The sequence below is a fragment of the Sciurus vulgaris genome (assembly GCF_902686455.1).
Source record: "Sciurus vulgaris genome assembly, chromosome: 2".
Taxonomy (NCBI): domain Eukaryota; kingdom Metazoa; phylum Chordata; class Mammalia; order Rodentia; family Sciuridae; genus Sciurus; species Sciurus vulgaris.
In genome coordinates this window covers 147,737,167-147,753,504 of record NC_136462.1, presented here as the reverse complement: position 1 = coordinate 147,753,504, position 16,338 = coordinate 147,737,167, and the positions used below count along the sequence as shown (strand labels likewise).

The 16,338-nt window shown below is 38.4% G+C and overlaps 1 protein-coding gene across 4 annotated transcripts in view; it reads right to left on the bottom strand.

The window, feature by feature from the left end:
• Positions 1 to 16,338, bottom strand: part of FANCI (FA complementation group I) — a 75,479-nt gene that overhangs the window by 341 nt on the left and 58,800 nt on the right. For 3 of the 4 annotated variants that reach the window (XM_079127505.1, XM_079127503.1, XM_079127504.1), the window contains exons 24-37: positions 15,823 to 16,002; positions 11,092 to 11,258; positions 10,683 to 10,768; positions 9,715 to 9,831; positions 8,154 to 8,205; positions 7,240 to 7,367; positions 7,073 to 7,141; positions 6,797 to 6,890; positions 6,298 to 6,485; positions 5,321 to 5,374; positions 5,182 to 5,241; positions 2,705 to 2,776; positions 1,707 to 1,802; positions 1,044 to 1,151 (exon numbers count right to left, since the gene is read on the bottom strand). In XM_079127505.1, the coding sequence (XP_078983631.1) occupies positions 1,044 to 1,151; positions 1,707 to 1,802; positions 2,705 to 2,776; positions 5,182 to 5,241; positions 5,321 to 5,374; positions 6,298 to 6,485; positions 6,797 to 6,890; positions 7,073 to 7,141; positions 7,240 to 7,367; positions 8,154 to 8,205; positions 9,715 to 9,831; positions 10,683 to 10,768; positions 11,092 to 11,258; positions 15,823 to 16,002 (1,471 nt within the window). The remainder of the gene's footprint in view (positions 1 to 1,043; positions 1,152 to 1,706; positions 1,803 to 2,704; positions 2,777 to 5,181; positions 5,242 to 5,320; positions 5,375 to 6,297; positions 6,486 to 6,796; positions 6,891 to 7,072; positions 7,142 to 7,239; positions 7,368 to 8,153; positions 8,206 to 9,714; positions 9,832 to 10,682; positions 10,769 to 11,091; positions 11,259 to 15,822; positions 16,003 to 16,338) is intronic. The other variant, XM_079127506.1, reaches the window with a different exon arrangement.

The window sequence follows — 16,338 nt, the reverse complement described above, 5'->3', positions numbered from 1 at the left end:
CCCTCTTTCCACCCATGGGAAAAAAGGGAGGGGGGCATTCCAGAGTAGACTAATGCAGTGCTAAGTCCTTCCCTTAGGACATCTGTAACATTGAGAGCCATGGGATAAGATGTTAGAGAGCCTCAGGCATAAAAATGCTATGCAACCTTCCTGAGTTAAAATGCCAAGAAGGTTAAAGGGAATATGGGTGGGACCAAGGACCTTAGGACCTCCAGTGTGGTACTCTGAAATACAGGTTCAAAATTTTTGAGAAGCCAGAAATCCCGATGAAATGCGAGTGGGTCCCTGATTTGCTACTTCTACCTTAAACTTAAGATGATGAAAGTTTTTGGTAAAGATACATTGGGCCCTGCTTCAAAGATGCAGCAGGGATGGGGCGGTGGTACTATTAACCAGTAAAACTGAAGAGAGGAACAAGCAGGTGTGAATAGAAGGAAGCATCACCCAATCTAAATAGTGGCCCTACTCTGAAGGCATGTGTAAGAGGAAGAAAACTGGTTTCTAAGCCAGACTGCTATTAGCTGATTGTGGTCCATTGGTTCAAAAGGAGCAGGGAGAGGACCTATGAGAGACTGTTATCACCATCCCCTTCCTGGAAATGTCTACCAAAAAGGTTATTCAAGTGTGAACTAGATGTTTGGTACACTCCTATAATCCATCCCAGTGACTGAGGTAGGAGGATCACAAGTTTCAGGCCAGCCTGGGCAGTTCAGCAAGACCCTGTCTCAAAAACAAAACAAAACAAAACAAAAAAAAAAAAACAATGGCTGAAATGTAGCTCATTGGGAAAACTCCCCTGGGTTTAATCCTCAATATTGAAAGAAAAAAGTTAGGCAACCTGGTCACCTTAACAGGATTTTGTTGCTTCTAGCCCCTCTCTTGGGATTCCTGAGCTTTCATCTTTGCCTGACCACTTAGCCTTTTCTCACTTAGTCTTCTGCTTGCTGCTCTCCCACTAATATGTGGCTGTCCCCAGACAGGCTACTGCCAGTCAGGAAGGGTTGGTGGGGCTTGCTGTGCTCCAGGCAGGGGTGGCTACTGACCTCTTCACTTTCATCCTCCACATCCTCTCCAAGAACCATGTCCAGGATGTTTCCTTTGATCTTGAAGTCTCTTGAGGTGCTGAGCTTCATGTGCTGCATAAGGTTCACCTGTGACAGGATTATAAGCACAAGGCTATTTTCTTATTCATGGTTTAAGCTATCTCGGCAGGACCTATTTAGTATACCTGACAGACAACCCCTTCAGTTCCTAAAGTACAGTATTTCACTGTGTAACTTCACCACATTAATGTATATTCACAAGTATTCTGTTCTTCCTAAACTTACACCAAAGGCAGTTTAGCTATAAATTATTTTTAAGTATCAAAAAAGGGGTTGGGATTGTAGCTCAGTTGTAGAGTATTCCTGGTGGGTTCAACCCCCAGTACCACCAAAAAAAGTTTCAAGTAATGCTCACACCCCACTATTTTACCAAAAAGAAAACTGGCATAAAATCTGATGATTATGCAGTGAAAAACAATAAGCACATACCCTTTGACTTGCTGTCTCATCAGTTTCCTATACAATGTCTCCATTTGGGCCATCGGAGCAAAGAACAGGAATGAATCCTAGTACAAATTTTTCCTCCACTGCAGTTATGCAGATTGTTTGCCAGATCCCCTCAACAGAATAAATGTAAATGGTAACAAACAATAGTACATTTACCTTAGACTTTTTAGAAAGATGAATCAGGAATTTTTCATACTGTTCAATGGCAAAGATGAGATTAGGGATTGGCTTGGTTTCCCGAAGAACTCTGGCCTAAGGGCAAAGAACACAAGACAGATTTCAGGTTTGATGGTTTTTGAAATTTTCCTCTGTAACTGCCATTTGCAGAACTGCACATGGCTTTGAAGGAAAACTAGTCTATCATCCGATAAAATGCTATTTTACTTATAGAACAGTATTTTAGAATACCGATAGAATATCTGTAGCAGTTTAGTCTCAGAAGACTTAAATGCCAAGAGATTGCACTGAATCTTTCCAATTATAATTCCTAGATATTTATTACCTAAAGATTGGCAGGACCATTTGTACAAACGTTCTACTTCATATTCCTGAAACAATGAGTATATGCTAGCACCAGCTCCAGTTCCTTCTTCCTGCAAATGAATTTTCACTGCTGGGAAATGAATTTTTCACTGTTCCCTCAATCTGAATTATAGCATGTTTTCAAATGTTAATCTTAAGGTATATACATGTGTTCATACATATGTTTCAAACCACAAATACAGACACTATACAAATTTTTTTCTAACTTAAAAGATAATTTTTATAGCTGAACATTCAGATTTGTATTTATGTCTACATAGTATTCTCCAGTATAAATGTACTACAGCCTATTTAGCTAGTCCCCATTAATGGATGTCTTAGTTATAGTTCAATACTGCCCTCTTACAAAAAATGTGGTGAGAACCATCCTGTACCTAAGTCTTTACAATTTCTCTATCTTAAAAGTGGAACTGTTACACCAGAGTGTGTGGTTCACAAAAATTAAGTAGTTCTGTTCCCTTGAGAACTTGTACTCATTTTTGCCTTGGCTGGCAAGGTACTGGATACTCAATTTCCTGCACCCTCACCAATTCTTATTGATCTCTTAGGGAGCACCTTTTGCACTTACCAACTTTTCCTAAAAACAATTTAAAGCCATGTCAGCAGCTTACCATGGCAGTGGCAACAGCAGTTTTCTCCTTTTTCTTCTCTCCTGTATATTTCAGGTTGTTACCCTTCTTATTCTAAAGAAATAGAAACACATTCTCTCATTCCTAAAGATTTTTCTGTAGAACTAAAGATTAGTGGTAATTTTCCTAAAAGGTAATTTCAACAGACTGTGGGGAATGAGTTGGGGTGAACAGGATTATCTGTGTAACAAATGCTGGAAGACGCAGAAAATTTTGTGATGCTTTATAATCTTAAGATGGCTCTTCCACTGTTCTGCTCTTGGAGCTGGCACATGGAAACTGAAGGCAGGACAACCATTACTGTAGTAGGCCAGCCAAGGAACTGGTGAAGGTACAAAAGGATGGTTAAAATGGGAAGTGTATTAAGGTGGTAGCAGGAATAGGCATTTCCTGGTGGGCAGCTGATTCTAAAAGAGTGTCTTTCTTTATAAAGGAAAGGAAGTTAAGGAGACTATTCCAAGGGCAAGTACTATTCCCACTTAGAGGTCATCACCAGATGTCAAACATGTACTGCAGTCAAACTAGCTGGGATCAATTTTCAGCTCTGCCTCTTACTAGCTGTCTGTTCTTGAGTATTTCAAATAAGCTCTTTAATTTAGGGATAACTACTGATCACAAAGTATAGTAGGATGAATGAGGTGACATATGAAGAGAGCTTAACATGAAAGGCACAAGGCAAATGTAATCTATTGTAATAAAATGAACAGATAAAGTGACTTTTAAATTATAAGGGGTGGTAAATGTGGCCTAATAGCAGTGTCTCCCTGGATGTCATTTGGAACACTATTCTTCTAAATGGTAATGTTTATTAAAAAAAATGTTCTTGAGTAGGTTTGGAAACTACTACTGAACATACCCTTGGACCTCTCAGCACCTTTAATATGCTGATGCACATATGAATTCATTAAGACGAATATGGTAGGAATATTTCTCACAGAATCCTTTTTTTAAAAAAAAATTTTATGACTACCTCAGTCTCTACAGGGTACGTCCAGAAATGTGGCTTTATAGGTGTCGTTAAGACCTGGCAATGGGAGAACTCAAAACCCCAATTTAAGAACAGAGGGATACATCCTCTTGAGACAACAGATTTGTTTGACAGAATGGCACCCACATAAAAATTTATAGGCATGAAGTTTGAGAAAGTATGCCTACAAGAATATGAGTGAGATAAAGACTAGCTGTATGGCTTGATGAGAGGCTATATATAGACTGTATGGCAAAACAGATGTTGCATTCCTGATACAGATCAAAAAACTGGTACAAAGGCAAAGTTAGAGAGTCTCAATAACAGCATGTTTCTGGGAACTCCTTCAGATAAACTGACATGACAGACCACTTGGTCACTGATTCTCAAGGAGAAGGAGAAGGTAAAATAATATACATAATGAGGCAAGGTATCCATATAAGGGTGTTGTGCCTGTGATGTGGGGGCAGTAATCAAGTGAAACATCACTATCAAGTGTGCAATCTGGGGTTGGGGATGTGGCTCAGTGGTAAAGCACTTGCCTAGCATGCATAAGGCCTTAAATGTCCAGTGCCATCGCCCCCGACCCAAAGTCAAAATCCAGTGCTTTAATAAAGGGTTCTAGAATCTTGAGATTGAAACTTGGTAAATCCATTTTGATTCTTTAAAGATCAGTAACAGCCCTACAATATATTTATACTGCAGAAACTAAGTGGCCTTAGGAAGCATCCCATTACTTTTGCGTAAATCAGTGGTTCCCAAAGAGGCAATTTTGCACCTTAAGGACACTGGGCAATTTCTGGACACATTTTTAGTTATCACCACTAGGGGGAATCTGCTACTGGCATCTGACAGGTAGAGTCAGAGATACTGCTAATCATCCTCAAATGCACAGAACGGGCTCCACAACAAAGCATTATCTGGTCCAACATGTTGATAGTGGTAAGGTTAATAACTCTGGTTTAACGCAAGAGTTAAAGAAATTCAAGTACTACAAGAATCTGCTGGTACCTAGGCTCAGATGATCCGCTTCTTCCAAACCCTGAAGGAGCCTATTACTTTATTAATTCGGAGGGGGAAGAAAAGGGGTCTGGACAAATCAAAGAAAAAGTCCCTTCCCACATGACACGTGCTCTCACAAACACTACCAAATCTCAGCCTGCGTGCAGCTACTTTGCTCACATTTCAAAAAGATACCTAACAGCATGGACAGTCACACAGAAATGAACCAAGTAACTGAGCCAAAGCATGCTTGTTTCTTCCCTCCTCCAAATGCTAGCATATGAAATGCTTTCTTTCTCTAAACTTATTTCCTTGGTTTGAATAAATATCTTCTTGCTGCAAAGCCCCCAATTCTTGGATTGGTCTCACATGAGCACTCCTGCCTTGTGGTAAGTAGAAAAGAAACAGCTCAGATGACCAAGCAGCCCCCTGGGAACATAAGGAGCCTTTTCTTTAAAACCTATTTTGGTACTGCCTCTGAGTCACTTACCTGTACATAAGAAATGAAAGAATAACACAAGGGAGTCAGATGAGAACCAGACAGCTTCACCTGCAGCACAGAAGGAAACCAATGTAACCAAAGCAATAAAATGCTTCCCCTATTCATAGGAAAGTCATTTTCAACTTACCAGCTTTTCCATATTTTTTGGAATTCCTCCAGAGCTCCGACACACCTGGAGATACTAATAAAAAAAGGTTCCTAGATTTAGTACACTATACAATGAAACTACAGGTGACTTACAGTGAGCCTATGGAGTGTGACTAGTCACCCTTACTAAAGAAGTAAAAAATAAAATTCATCAAGAAACCAAGACACAAGGCTTCCATTCTTCCTCCTTCCAAGTTCCAAAGCTTCCCAGATAACAAGCAATGGAGGGTTTGTTTCTGACCTGGTCAGTTCACTGCTTCAAAAATACTTCAGGAATCAAACAATATTGTCCTATGTAAATTTATGATTTTCAATTAAAATTTAAAAAAAAAATTCATTAAAAAAAAAAATACTTCAGGCTGAGAGTCCCTGCATCTAGAAAACCAGGGACTTGGTTATCTAGTCTTTAAAAAATGTCAATAAAAAGAGGTTCTCAGTATTTCTACTAATAGCAGCTTAGTAGCCACAACATTAGCTAAAGCTACATATTTTCAGACATGACTACACTGCTGGTACAATACGGTATAGTAGGCCTTTAAAAAAAAAAAAAAAAGTTGTCTGTGCCTTTCTAAGTACTCAGTATAGATTGTTGATAAAACTAAACTACCTTATTCTTATAACCTTCTTAATCTGTTGAGGACTAGAATACTGCAAGAGCAAGAAAAGAGTTTCTTTGAAAGAGCATTCACTTTCTATCAGGTGCCAAAAACTTCACATAACCAAGGAAATAAGGACCTTTGAAAATAAAATTTACAATTATGCTATCAAGTGTTTTCCCAAGGCCTGTGGAGACACCTGCAACCTACTGACAAAACTAAAGTGAAACCATGACTTGCAAAGGTAAGGGCAAGAGCTGTTTAGGGGCATCCTACAGTAGTGGGCAGCTGCCCCAGTGTTACTTCCTGGATAGCTGGGATAGAATGGTTGAGGTGATCTGATGGTATCTTGGCTACTCACATATCTGACAAGAGCCGTAAGGATGGTGTACATTTTGCACAGGTTCTTTAACAGTGTGTCCACACAGCTGCCTGACGGCAGAGCTGTCTGTACCAACTCATGGAAAAATGTTAGCAGAGTTCCCAGTTGTATGATGATGGCTTTCTCAGCAGGATTATTTTGTGGAGTTGCTTGAGAAGAAGCTTCTGCTGGGGGCAACGAAATTGGCATATTTCAACCAGTCTTATTTTCTAGTTAATAGTAAAGATGAACTAGGAATCAACTAAATACCATTAGTTAGAAAGCTGACACAGAAATGAGCATTCATTCTGCAGAGTGAATCGACTCAGGCTGTCATAAACTATTACCACCTTCATCGTATCAGAAATCTACCTCAAAAACAAGTGAAAAAAATAGGAGATTTAGCTCAAGGGCTCCACTTTATACACAGTGGTTCAAATTAGATTTTGGCTGGCTTTGCTTTTGTCACATTCCTAGAACTCACCTGAAGTCATCTTACCTGACAGGGTTTCTTGGCTCACTTGTCCCTTACACTTGGTGATCAGCCAGTCTACTTCTTCTAGGACTTTCTCAGCCTGACTCAGAACAAGTAACTGTGGAAGAAAAAAATGCCTGGCATGGTTCACTACACACAGCTGCTGGGGTGATACAATAAACATGGCTTCTACAGGTGGGTTACTGGCCTCCTAACAAAAGCCACTACAAATGACTCTTCACATGAAGTAGAATGGATGAATGACAAAGCTATTTCCCATGGAATGGGATCAATACTTACACAGATAGTGGGGGCAGCTGTTCTCAAATTCACCATTGCAAAGTGATTTGTTTTTTCCACTTCTACATCCTAGAGAGGGAAAGGTAAGTAAGATCTAATGGCAGTAATGATGATCCCTTGACCTCCATCCCCACACAGGTTGTTATACTGAAGGTTTGCTATAGTACTTGGTCTATGTCTCCAAGTTGCCCATGGATATCTTGGGACAGGTCACGTAGCAGGGTGACAGGACTCTTATATAAAACATGCAGGCTAAAGAGTAAATTCATCAAGCTCTTGCAAAACGAGGCATCCTCTAGGAGTATGAAGGAAAGACAATTTAAAGGTAAGTTATAACCCAGTCAGGTCCTTTGTGTGAGTGTGCACACACACCTAATCAGAACATGTGGCTTGTCATGTCCAAGCCACAACCAACAATCCCAGTGCTGCACACACTCCAACCAAATAGCTCCACAACTAGGCCCTTTTATTTGTATGTCCAAAAAGGAAAACATTTCCTATCACTAGTCTAAATCACTGAGTAAAAAGCACTCAGATCAAGTCCCCTCTCTTGGGCACCCCACCAAGCAAATTGCTATCATGGCTTTTAACATCACAGATTACTATTGTCTAATTCTTAACTTGATCTAAAGTGACTTATACAGCATCTGGCTCTTTTGTTCCCCTTTATGTTTGTGTGACCCTCTTCATGCTGTTGTCAGTAGGTATAGTTAGTACATTCTCACTGCTGCACAATATTCCACTGTGTGGCTATATCACAGTTCCTTTATTCATTCTGTCAATGAACACTTAGGTTTGTTTTCACCTATTAAAACAGTGCTTCATGGAAATTTCTTCCACAAATTTCTTAAGGAATGGAATTGCTGGGTCATAGACATGTTTAATTTTGTAATTAGATATATAATTAGATATTGCCAGTTTTCCAGAGTGGCTATACCAATTTACACCTCCATAAGCATTAAATGAGAGGTCCAACTGCTCTATAGTCTGGTCAACAAGTAATGGGGAATCTTTTCTAAATACTAATTTGGTGATGATGATTCTACATAAAGCCTTTAGGTAATGTAGCAGGAAAACTTACCCCGGCTGTTTTCCTTGCAAATCTTAGATGTCCAGGATAACACCTGTACAAACTAAATGAGAAGTCAATCAGATATTAAAGAAATATCCTAATAATAGGTGCTGTCAGAACAGAAGAGTCCTAGTCCTTTCCAAGTCTAAGCTTGAAATCCCTGCCAAAATATGTACACAGATCTAAAGTGGTAGTCTAAGAACAACAAAGAAAGTCCAAAACTACAAATATTTCTTTTGGTACTAGGGAATGAAGCCAGGGGCACTTTACCACCAAGGTACATACCCAGCCCTTTTTATTTATTTATTTGGAGATAGGGTTTTGCTAAGATGCTTAGGCTTGAACTTGTGATCCTCCTGTCTCAGTCTCTTGAATTACTGGGATTATAGGCATGTGCCACTGCTCACAGCAAAATTATACTATTGATATTGATTCTAAGATGGTATATGATTTAATTCTCAACATTTATGCCCTCATTAAGGGCCAATGGTCCCAAGGAATGGGTCTGAGTCCTTGTATCTGGGTGGTGGTGGTTGTTTTTAATCTTTTTGGTAGGTCTTTTTTTTTCTTCTCCTTTTCTCTTTTAGAACTGGGGCTTGAACCCAGGGCTTTGTGAATGTGAGGCAAATGCTACATCCCAGCCCTGAGTCCTTGTATCTGAAGCTTCCTCTGCCCACACCATGCTGTCACTGAGATCTCTCCTTTTCCTTTCTGGGCCTACACACTTCGGACATCTTTAAGGACATCAGGCTAATAGAGATGTGTGGAACAGTGAGGACCTGACCATAAGAATACGAGAATTAGTTCTTAGGAGCCAAAAGGTCAAAGGAGGTTAGAATAAAGCAGAACAAAGGAAGAAAAAAAAAAAAAGAGAGAGGAAAGGACTCTTTTTGCAGATCAGGAAAAAGATGTAGTAGGAGCACACAGAATCCCCTAGCTTCTGGGGATGCTCTTTATCATCCTAGGGAAATCACTCCTGATTGAGACCCAAAAATGTGGCCTTTCTTACTCTGTGTGTGTATACAAGCATGTGTGCACACACACTCATATGGGGGCACAATTCTAAGTATATGTGGGCACATTCACATAAATATACACACAACCTATCTATCAGAATGCTTTCTGCTTTGTGTCTATGGCAATACTATTCTGACTTAATCATCCTTTGTTGAATTCTCCCCAAACTCAGTACCAGGTAAGTGCTGAGAAATCTAGTTGCTGAATGTCAGCTACCTTCTTCATAATTAAAATACTTTTCAATTTAGAAAAGAGAAACACCAAGACTGGGGAAGAATGCAGATTAAGAATGTTGAAGACATCAAAGATGTGAGTTTTTTTTCTATAGTGTTTACAGTTTACCTTTGACCAAACGAAAGTACGATCTTATCCTTATACGGCAGCATGTTATGGTAGAAATACTACATAGGAAAATATATCTTATAGTTTTATTAACTTGAGTAGAGAATTAAGTATATTTAAAATAAGCTAGACTTCAAGAGGATATTAGGAGATATCTTTTACTATGCAACCTGAAGGCTGGTAAATGGGGTTGAACAAGCAGTACTAGTACCTGAGGAGAGGAGGGCTCCAGTAGCTTGGACAAGTTGAAAAGAATACTGACTAGGAGGAGGGCTTCTTTGCTATTAAACTCTTCCTCTTCACTGCTAAGTAAATTCAACAAGGACCTCTGAGGAAGGAAAATGTGCACAGAAACATTAGCAGATATATTCCAATCAGGGAGAAGAGACATCTAGTCAGGCATTCCTAAGACTTTGACAGAAAGAATCTAAAGCTACCAAAATTCCAAGAGGACAAAATCTGGAAAATGAACTTGTACTAAACCTGTTTTCAACAATAAACCTGAGAAAACTCTTGAAAACTAGGCACTCTTTCCTCTGGAGCTTCCAATCAAATGTACATTAGGAACAAACAGCTTATAATTTCTGGCGGTTCTCATCTCCCTGCAGCCTATCCACTAAACTCAGGTTTAGACCAAGTCCTAAACCCAGCATTCCCTAAACCCAGACCTTCTAACTGAAATATTATATATATATATTTTTTGCCCTTCTCTACTACAATGTAAGCTTCATGAGGACATGAATTTTTCATTTTTTTTTTTTGTTCCCTGCTGTATCCCCAACAGTAGTTCCTGACACACAGAAGGAAATTTAAAATGTGTTAAATAAATGAAATCCTTATGATAGAACATCTTGATAGTTTGACAACAATGCGTTAGAAACTAACAAGTTCCACTGTCCATTCTTTATGTAATCTGACAAAGCTTGACCATACCATAGACTCAAAAATGAAAAACATAATACTGAGTTGTCTCTTCTTGTCACCTCAAACAGTGGTTCTCAGAGGCAATGGATAGGAGTGGTCTGGATAAAATACACATCCCCATTAGGATTCTTTTGAATGTATTATCTTTCATGTTAAGAACTGTTGCATTGCTTCAGAGACCAGAAAAACCTCCTATTCTATTTGTTCACATCTGTCCTTTCTAAGAACCCTCAGCCCAATACAACAGCTTCTCACCTGAAACTGCCGGATCTGGAAAGCTGCTCTTTGAGTGACACTGACATCTGCATCTTCTCCCTCATCTCCTTCCTGATCTGTGACATCTAGAAACAGAAAAGAAGTCTATCTGCTCTGAAGGTGATTCATTCTGTGTTGGCCTTTAAATAGCTAAAAGTTAATACAGTCAAAAAAAAGTCTGGAGGCAGACTTAAGTGTAATTTCTAAAATTCTTCAATTTTTTTACATTCTACGTTCCAGTTGCTATTTAATGTAACCCATTAAGTGTGATCCTGATTCCACCAGTTTTTACTCCTCAACATTAGAACTGCTCTCAGGCATCCTCTGGTAGGTGAACAAATACAATTAAGGAGCACAGGTAAGGAGAAAAAACCTAGAACAAGCAATTTATTGACACTGAAATGCCCACCTAGTGCCCTGAGGAACTGCTGGATCTTGGGCTGATAGAACTGTTGCACGGCACTGAATATCTTCTGCAAGCCCTCCAAGCACAGCAGTGAGATGTTCTTTCCTTTCTCTTTCTTTGCTGACTCTTCTACTGAAGTAGGGATTGAAATGTATCTCCACAGCAAGACTCTGATGAAAGTGGAAGGTGTTATAGATCACTTTTAAAGACTGGATCATTAAAGTAAATTTAAATACAGTAAACTTTGTGTCCTGGAAGTGAACAGTTCTATGGACTTTTAAAAGCTTATACAGGTGTGAAATCCCACAATCAGGGCATTTCCATCACTCCAGAAGTTCCCTGTGCCCTTTGGTAGCCAACATTCTCTGCCTGTTACCAAGCAACTACTGATATGATTTTCTGTTCCTACAGTTTGACTTTTTACAAAATATATAAAAGTAGCATCATTCAACATATAACCTTTCAATTCTGGCTTTGTTAACCCGGCACATGCTTTTGAGATTCACCTATGTTGCATGTATTAGTAGCTTTTTCTGTTTTTCTGCTGAGCAGTATAACATTGTGTGGATATATCACAGTTCATCAACTGAGGAACACGGGGATTCTTTACACAGTTTGCTGTTACAAATAAAGTTGCTATGAATCTTTGTGTGCCAGCCTTTATATAAATAGCTGCTTTAATACATAGCAGGTTAGGTAGATCATATGGTAGGTATGTACCTAACTTTTCTTTTTTCTTGCTACCAGGGATTGAACCCAGAGGTGCTTAACCACTAAGCCATTCCTTTTTATTTTGAGACAGGGTCTCACTAAGTTGCTTAGGGACTCACAACATTGCTGAGGCTGGCCTTGAACTTGCAATCTCCTGCTTCAGCCTCCTAAGTCAGTGGAATTACAGGCATGTGCCACGGTGCCTGGTATGTACTTAACTTTTGAAGTAATTGTCACACTGTTTTCCAAAGTGGCTGTACAATTCTAAACTCCCCAAAACACTGTACACACTTTGATATGGTCAATCTCTTAATTTTAGACATTTCATTAAGTGCTTGGTGATATTTCACTATGACTTTAATGTACATTTATCTAAAGGCCATGCCTATTTGTGTGCTTATCTGTGGTGTCTACAATATTTTGGGTAAAGAGTGCAAATGTTTACCCATCTTTCTACTTTCTCCCCTCCACCCCAGCAGGGTCGAGTGAGGTGGTAGAGATGATGATGGGGATTGAACCCAGGATCTTATGATGCTAGGCAAATGCTTAACCAGTCTCTTAACCATTTTTAAATGTAGCTGTTTCTTATTATATTGAGTTTGAGAATTCTTTATGTAATTCTGGCTATCAATCCTTCATCAAATGTATTTTGCAAATATTTTCTCCTTACCTGTGGCTTGTCTTTTCACTTACAGTTTTTGGAAAACAGAATTAAGAGTATTTCTTAATTTCATGGATTGTGCTTTTGGTATTACAGCTAAGAAATCTTTGCCTACAAAAAGGTCACTGGGTTTTTCTCTTATGTTTTCTTCTAAAGGTTTTATAATTTTGGTTTATATTTAAGTATCTAATCCATTTCATTTCAAGTTAATTTTTTAAACATAGTATGAGAAATGGAGAAAGGTTCATTCTAGATCCTTTACTTTTCCACATAAATTTTAGAATCACTGTCAATTCTTAGAATAAACCTTGGTAAGAGTTTTTAATCTGAGGGGGTTGCTGAGGATTGAACCTTGGGTCTCTGTATGCTAAGCAGGTACTGTACTACTAAGCTACACTCCCACATTCCCCTCCATAGAATTTTGACAGGGTTAGTGTTATATTTATACGTCAGTATCAAATCTTTCATTCATATACAATGTATATCTTTCCATTTACTTGGGTCTTCTAGATTTCTCATTAATGTTTATTATAGTTTTCATCATAGAAGTATTGCATGTTTATTAGATTTATTGCTACGTAGTCCCCATATTGTGATGCTAGTATAAAGTTTTTAAAATTTCCACTTCCAATTATTTACTGCTGGTGTGTAAATTAAAACATTTTTATATTAAACTTATATTCTACAACCTTGTTAAATATACTTAGGTTAGATCTAACAGCTTTAAAAAACTCTTGAATTTTTTAGAGATGTTAATTGCCTATGAATGACAGTATCATTTCTTCCCAATTTGGATGGCTTTTATTTCTTTTTTCTGCCTTATTGCACTGGCTAGGATCTATGTTAAATAGTAGTGATAAAAGTACAAGGGGAGAAAAAAGTATTCAGTCTTGTCATCATTAAATAAGATGTTAACTGTAGGGTTTTTGTAAATTCCCTTTACTGAACTGAAAAAATTATTTTATTCCTAGTTTTCTGAGACTTTTATAATGAATTTACATTGAATTCTAATTTTCTATACCTATTGAGATTATCCATAGTTTTATCCTTCAGTTTGATATATGAATTACATTGGGTGGTTTATTGAACCAACACTGCATTTCCACCTAATTATGATATATTATTCTTCACACTATAAAATTTAATTTGCTAATCATTTATGCATCTACATTCATAAGGAAAATTCATCTGCACATAATCTTTTTTTCCTCACAATGTATTTTTTGGGGGTTTGGTATCAGTATAATATTAGTCTCATCAAATGAGAACATGTTCTCTCTCTTCTACTTTCTGGAAGAGTTTGTACAGAATTGGTATTATTTTTTCCTTAAATATGGCCTAGTGGCTATTCTTTTTTTTTTTTTTTGGTACCAGGGAATGAACCCAGAGGCACTTAACCACTGAGCCACAGTGACAGCCCTTGTTATTTTGTATTTTGAGACAGAATCTCACTAAGCTCTAAGGGCCTCGCTAAATTGCTGAGGCAGACCTCGAACTTGTGATCCTCCCAAGCTGCTGGGATTATAGGTACAGGTGTGTACCACTGTACCCGGCTAGCCTAGTGTTTTAAAAGGGAAAAAAAAAAGGGGGGCGTGGGGGGTGGGGGGTGATTACTGCAGATTGAACTCAGGAGCACAATTACTGAGCCACATCCCCAGCCAGTTTTAAATTTTATTTAGGGACAGGGTCTCACTGAGTTGCTTAGTGCCTCGCTTTTGTTGAGGCTGGCTCTGAACTCTCGATCCTCCTGTCTCAGGCTCCTGAGCTCCTGGGATCATGGATGTGTGCAACCACGCCCAGCTTGAGAAAACATTTTGAACCCCAAGTTCAAATTCTTTTGTAGAAGTTGGATTTACTCATGTTATCTATGGCTTCTTGAGGGAGTTTTCAAGATATCTGGCCATTCAACTAATTGAGTTTAACTCATCAAGCAGCTGTTATCAATTTTAAAAAATTTTATTCTAATTTGTTCAACAGAACGCATTTATACATTTTGCTAGATCATAAATGGGAGTGCAACTTCTCATTTTTCTGATTATACATAATGTAGGATCACATGGGTTATGCAGTTTTCAATTTTTAACAGCTGTAGGATCAACAGCAATGTCCCCTTACCCTCACCTTTGGTATTTGTATTTCACGTCTTCTCTCATCCTGACTAGTCTGGCTAAGGTTCATTAAATTTACTCATTTCACAAAAAATAGTTTTCTTTCATTTTTTTCGTTTTCATTTTCATTGTCAATGATTGTGCCTGTCATTATTATTTTCTTCCTTCTGCTTACTTTAATTTACTTTTTTTCCTATTTTCTTAATGTATAAGTTTTTATGTAGATGAGTTTTTTTTAAAACACTGCAATAAGTTTCTACCTAAAGTGGGTGCAGTGGCACATGCCTATAATCCCAGCAGTGCAGGAAGATCCCAAGTTCAAAGACAGCCTCAGCAATCAGGGAGGCCCTAAGCAACCTGGGGAGACCCTGTCTCAAAATACAAAAAATAAAAGGGCTGGGGATGTGGCTCAGTGGTTGAACCTCCCTGGGTTCAATTCCTGGTACCAAAAAAATCTACCTAACAGTACTTTAGCTGGATTACACATTTTATATGCTACATATTCATTATTACCCTTTCAAAGATATTTTCTAATTTCCCTTATGACTTTCCCTTTGACCTTTGACTAGGGGTTATTTAGAAGTACATTTAATTTTCAAGTAAGGGGATTATCCCATTATCTCTGTTACTTTTTTAGTTCTGTGTAATTAGAGAACAAACTGATCTCTATTTTTAAAAATTTCTGATTTGTTTTACAGTCCAAAGTACATCTTTGTGACTATATCATGTGTATATAAAAAGACTGTGTACTTAGAAGCTGTTGCTGAGTGATCTAGGACAATTAAGTCAAACTGGAAGACAGTGTTGTTAAGGTCTTTTACATCCTGATTTTCTATCTACTAGTCTTGCTCATGACTGAGAAACAGCTGATAAAGAATTTGTCTTCAGTTTTATCGGTTTATTTTTTCCACTTTATGTATTCTGGGTCTTTGTCAGGAACATGTACATTTAGAATTATTATGCCTACTTAATGAATCATTTTTGTTTGTTTCAGCTGTGCTGGGAAAGGAATCTTGCACCTTAAGCAGTCTAGGCCAAGCACTTTACCACTTCATCATTTAATAATATCCTTCCCTCTATTTTATGCGACTAACAACCTACACCAAAGCAGGATTGGGGGGGGGGGGGAACCCAACCAACTCTTAAGGTATGCCCCACCTCAAATCACCTTCATTCACATTCCCAATTTCCTCTCTTGAAGAATGTAGCACAGGTGAGTAAGTCAACAAGTTTCTGAGGGTGAGAGTGGCTTACCGAGTTATGTCACAGAGGTTCTGAAAGATCTTGTCTGGGTTTTGGCCATCAGGGCCACTCACATGTCCCATTTCTTTTAGCTGCTGCACCTTCTGCAGAGCAACATTCACTGCATAGCGCATAAACTCATTGTTGGACCTCAGAACTGACAGGCTCTCTTCATGACTTTGAGTACTATCCCTAGAGAAAGAGAGCAGGGGGAAAAGATTCCTCTTTTGCTACTGGAATCTGCAATTAGGCTTCCTAGGGACTGTTCAGAACAGGACCTTTAAATGACGGAGTCTACGAAGCCTTTGCTAGAGTTATGCCATAGCTGTTCTTTTACAATCATTCTTACTGTTGTTGATTTTCTCTCCCTCCTGTAATCCTTAATTTGATAAAATTTAAATGTCTAAGTTTTTCATTTATTTTTGTTGTGCCTTTGATTTTTTCATTTTTTTTTCTTTTTTCCCTTTGATATGCTGTGTTTAGCCTTCATTCATAGATTTTCTTACAATACTGTTGGAATTCATCCCT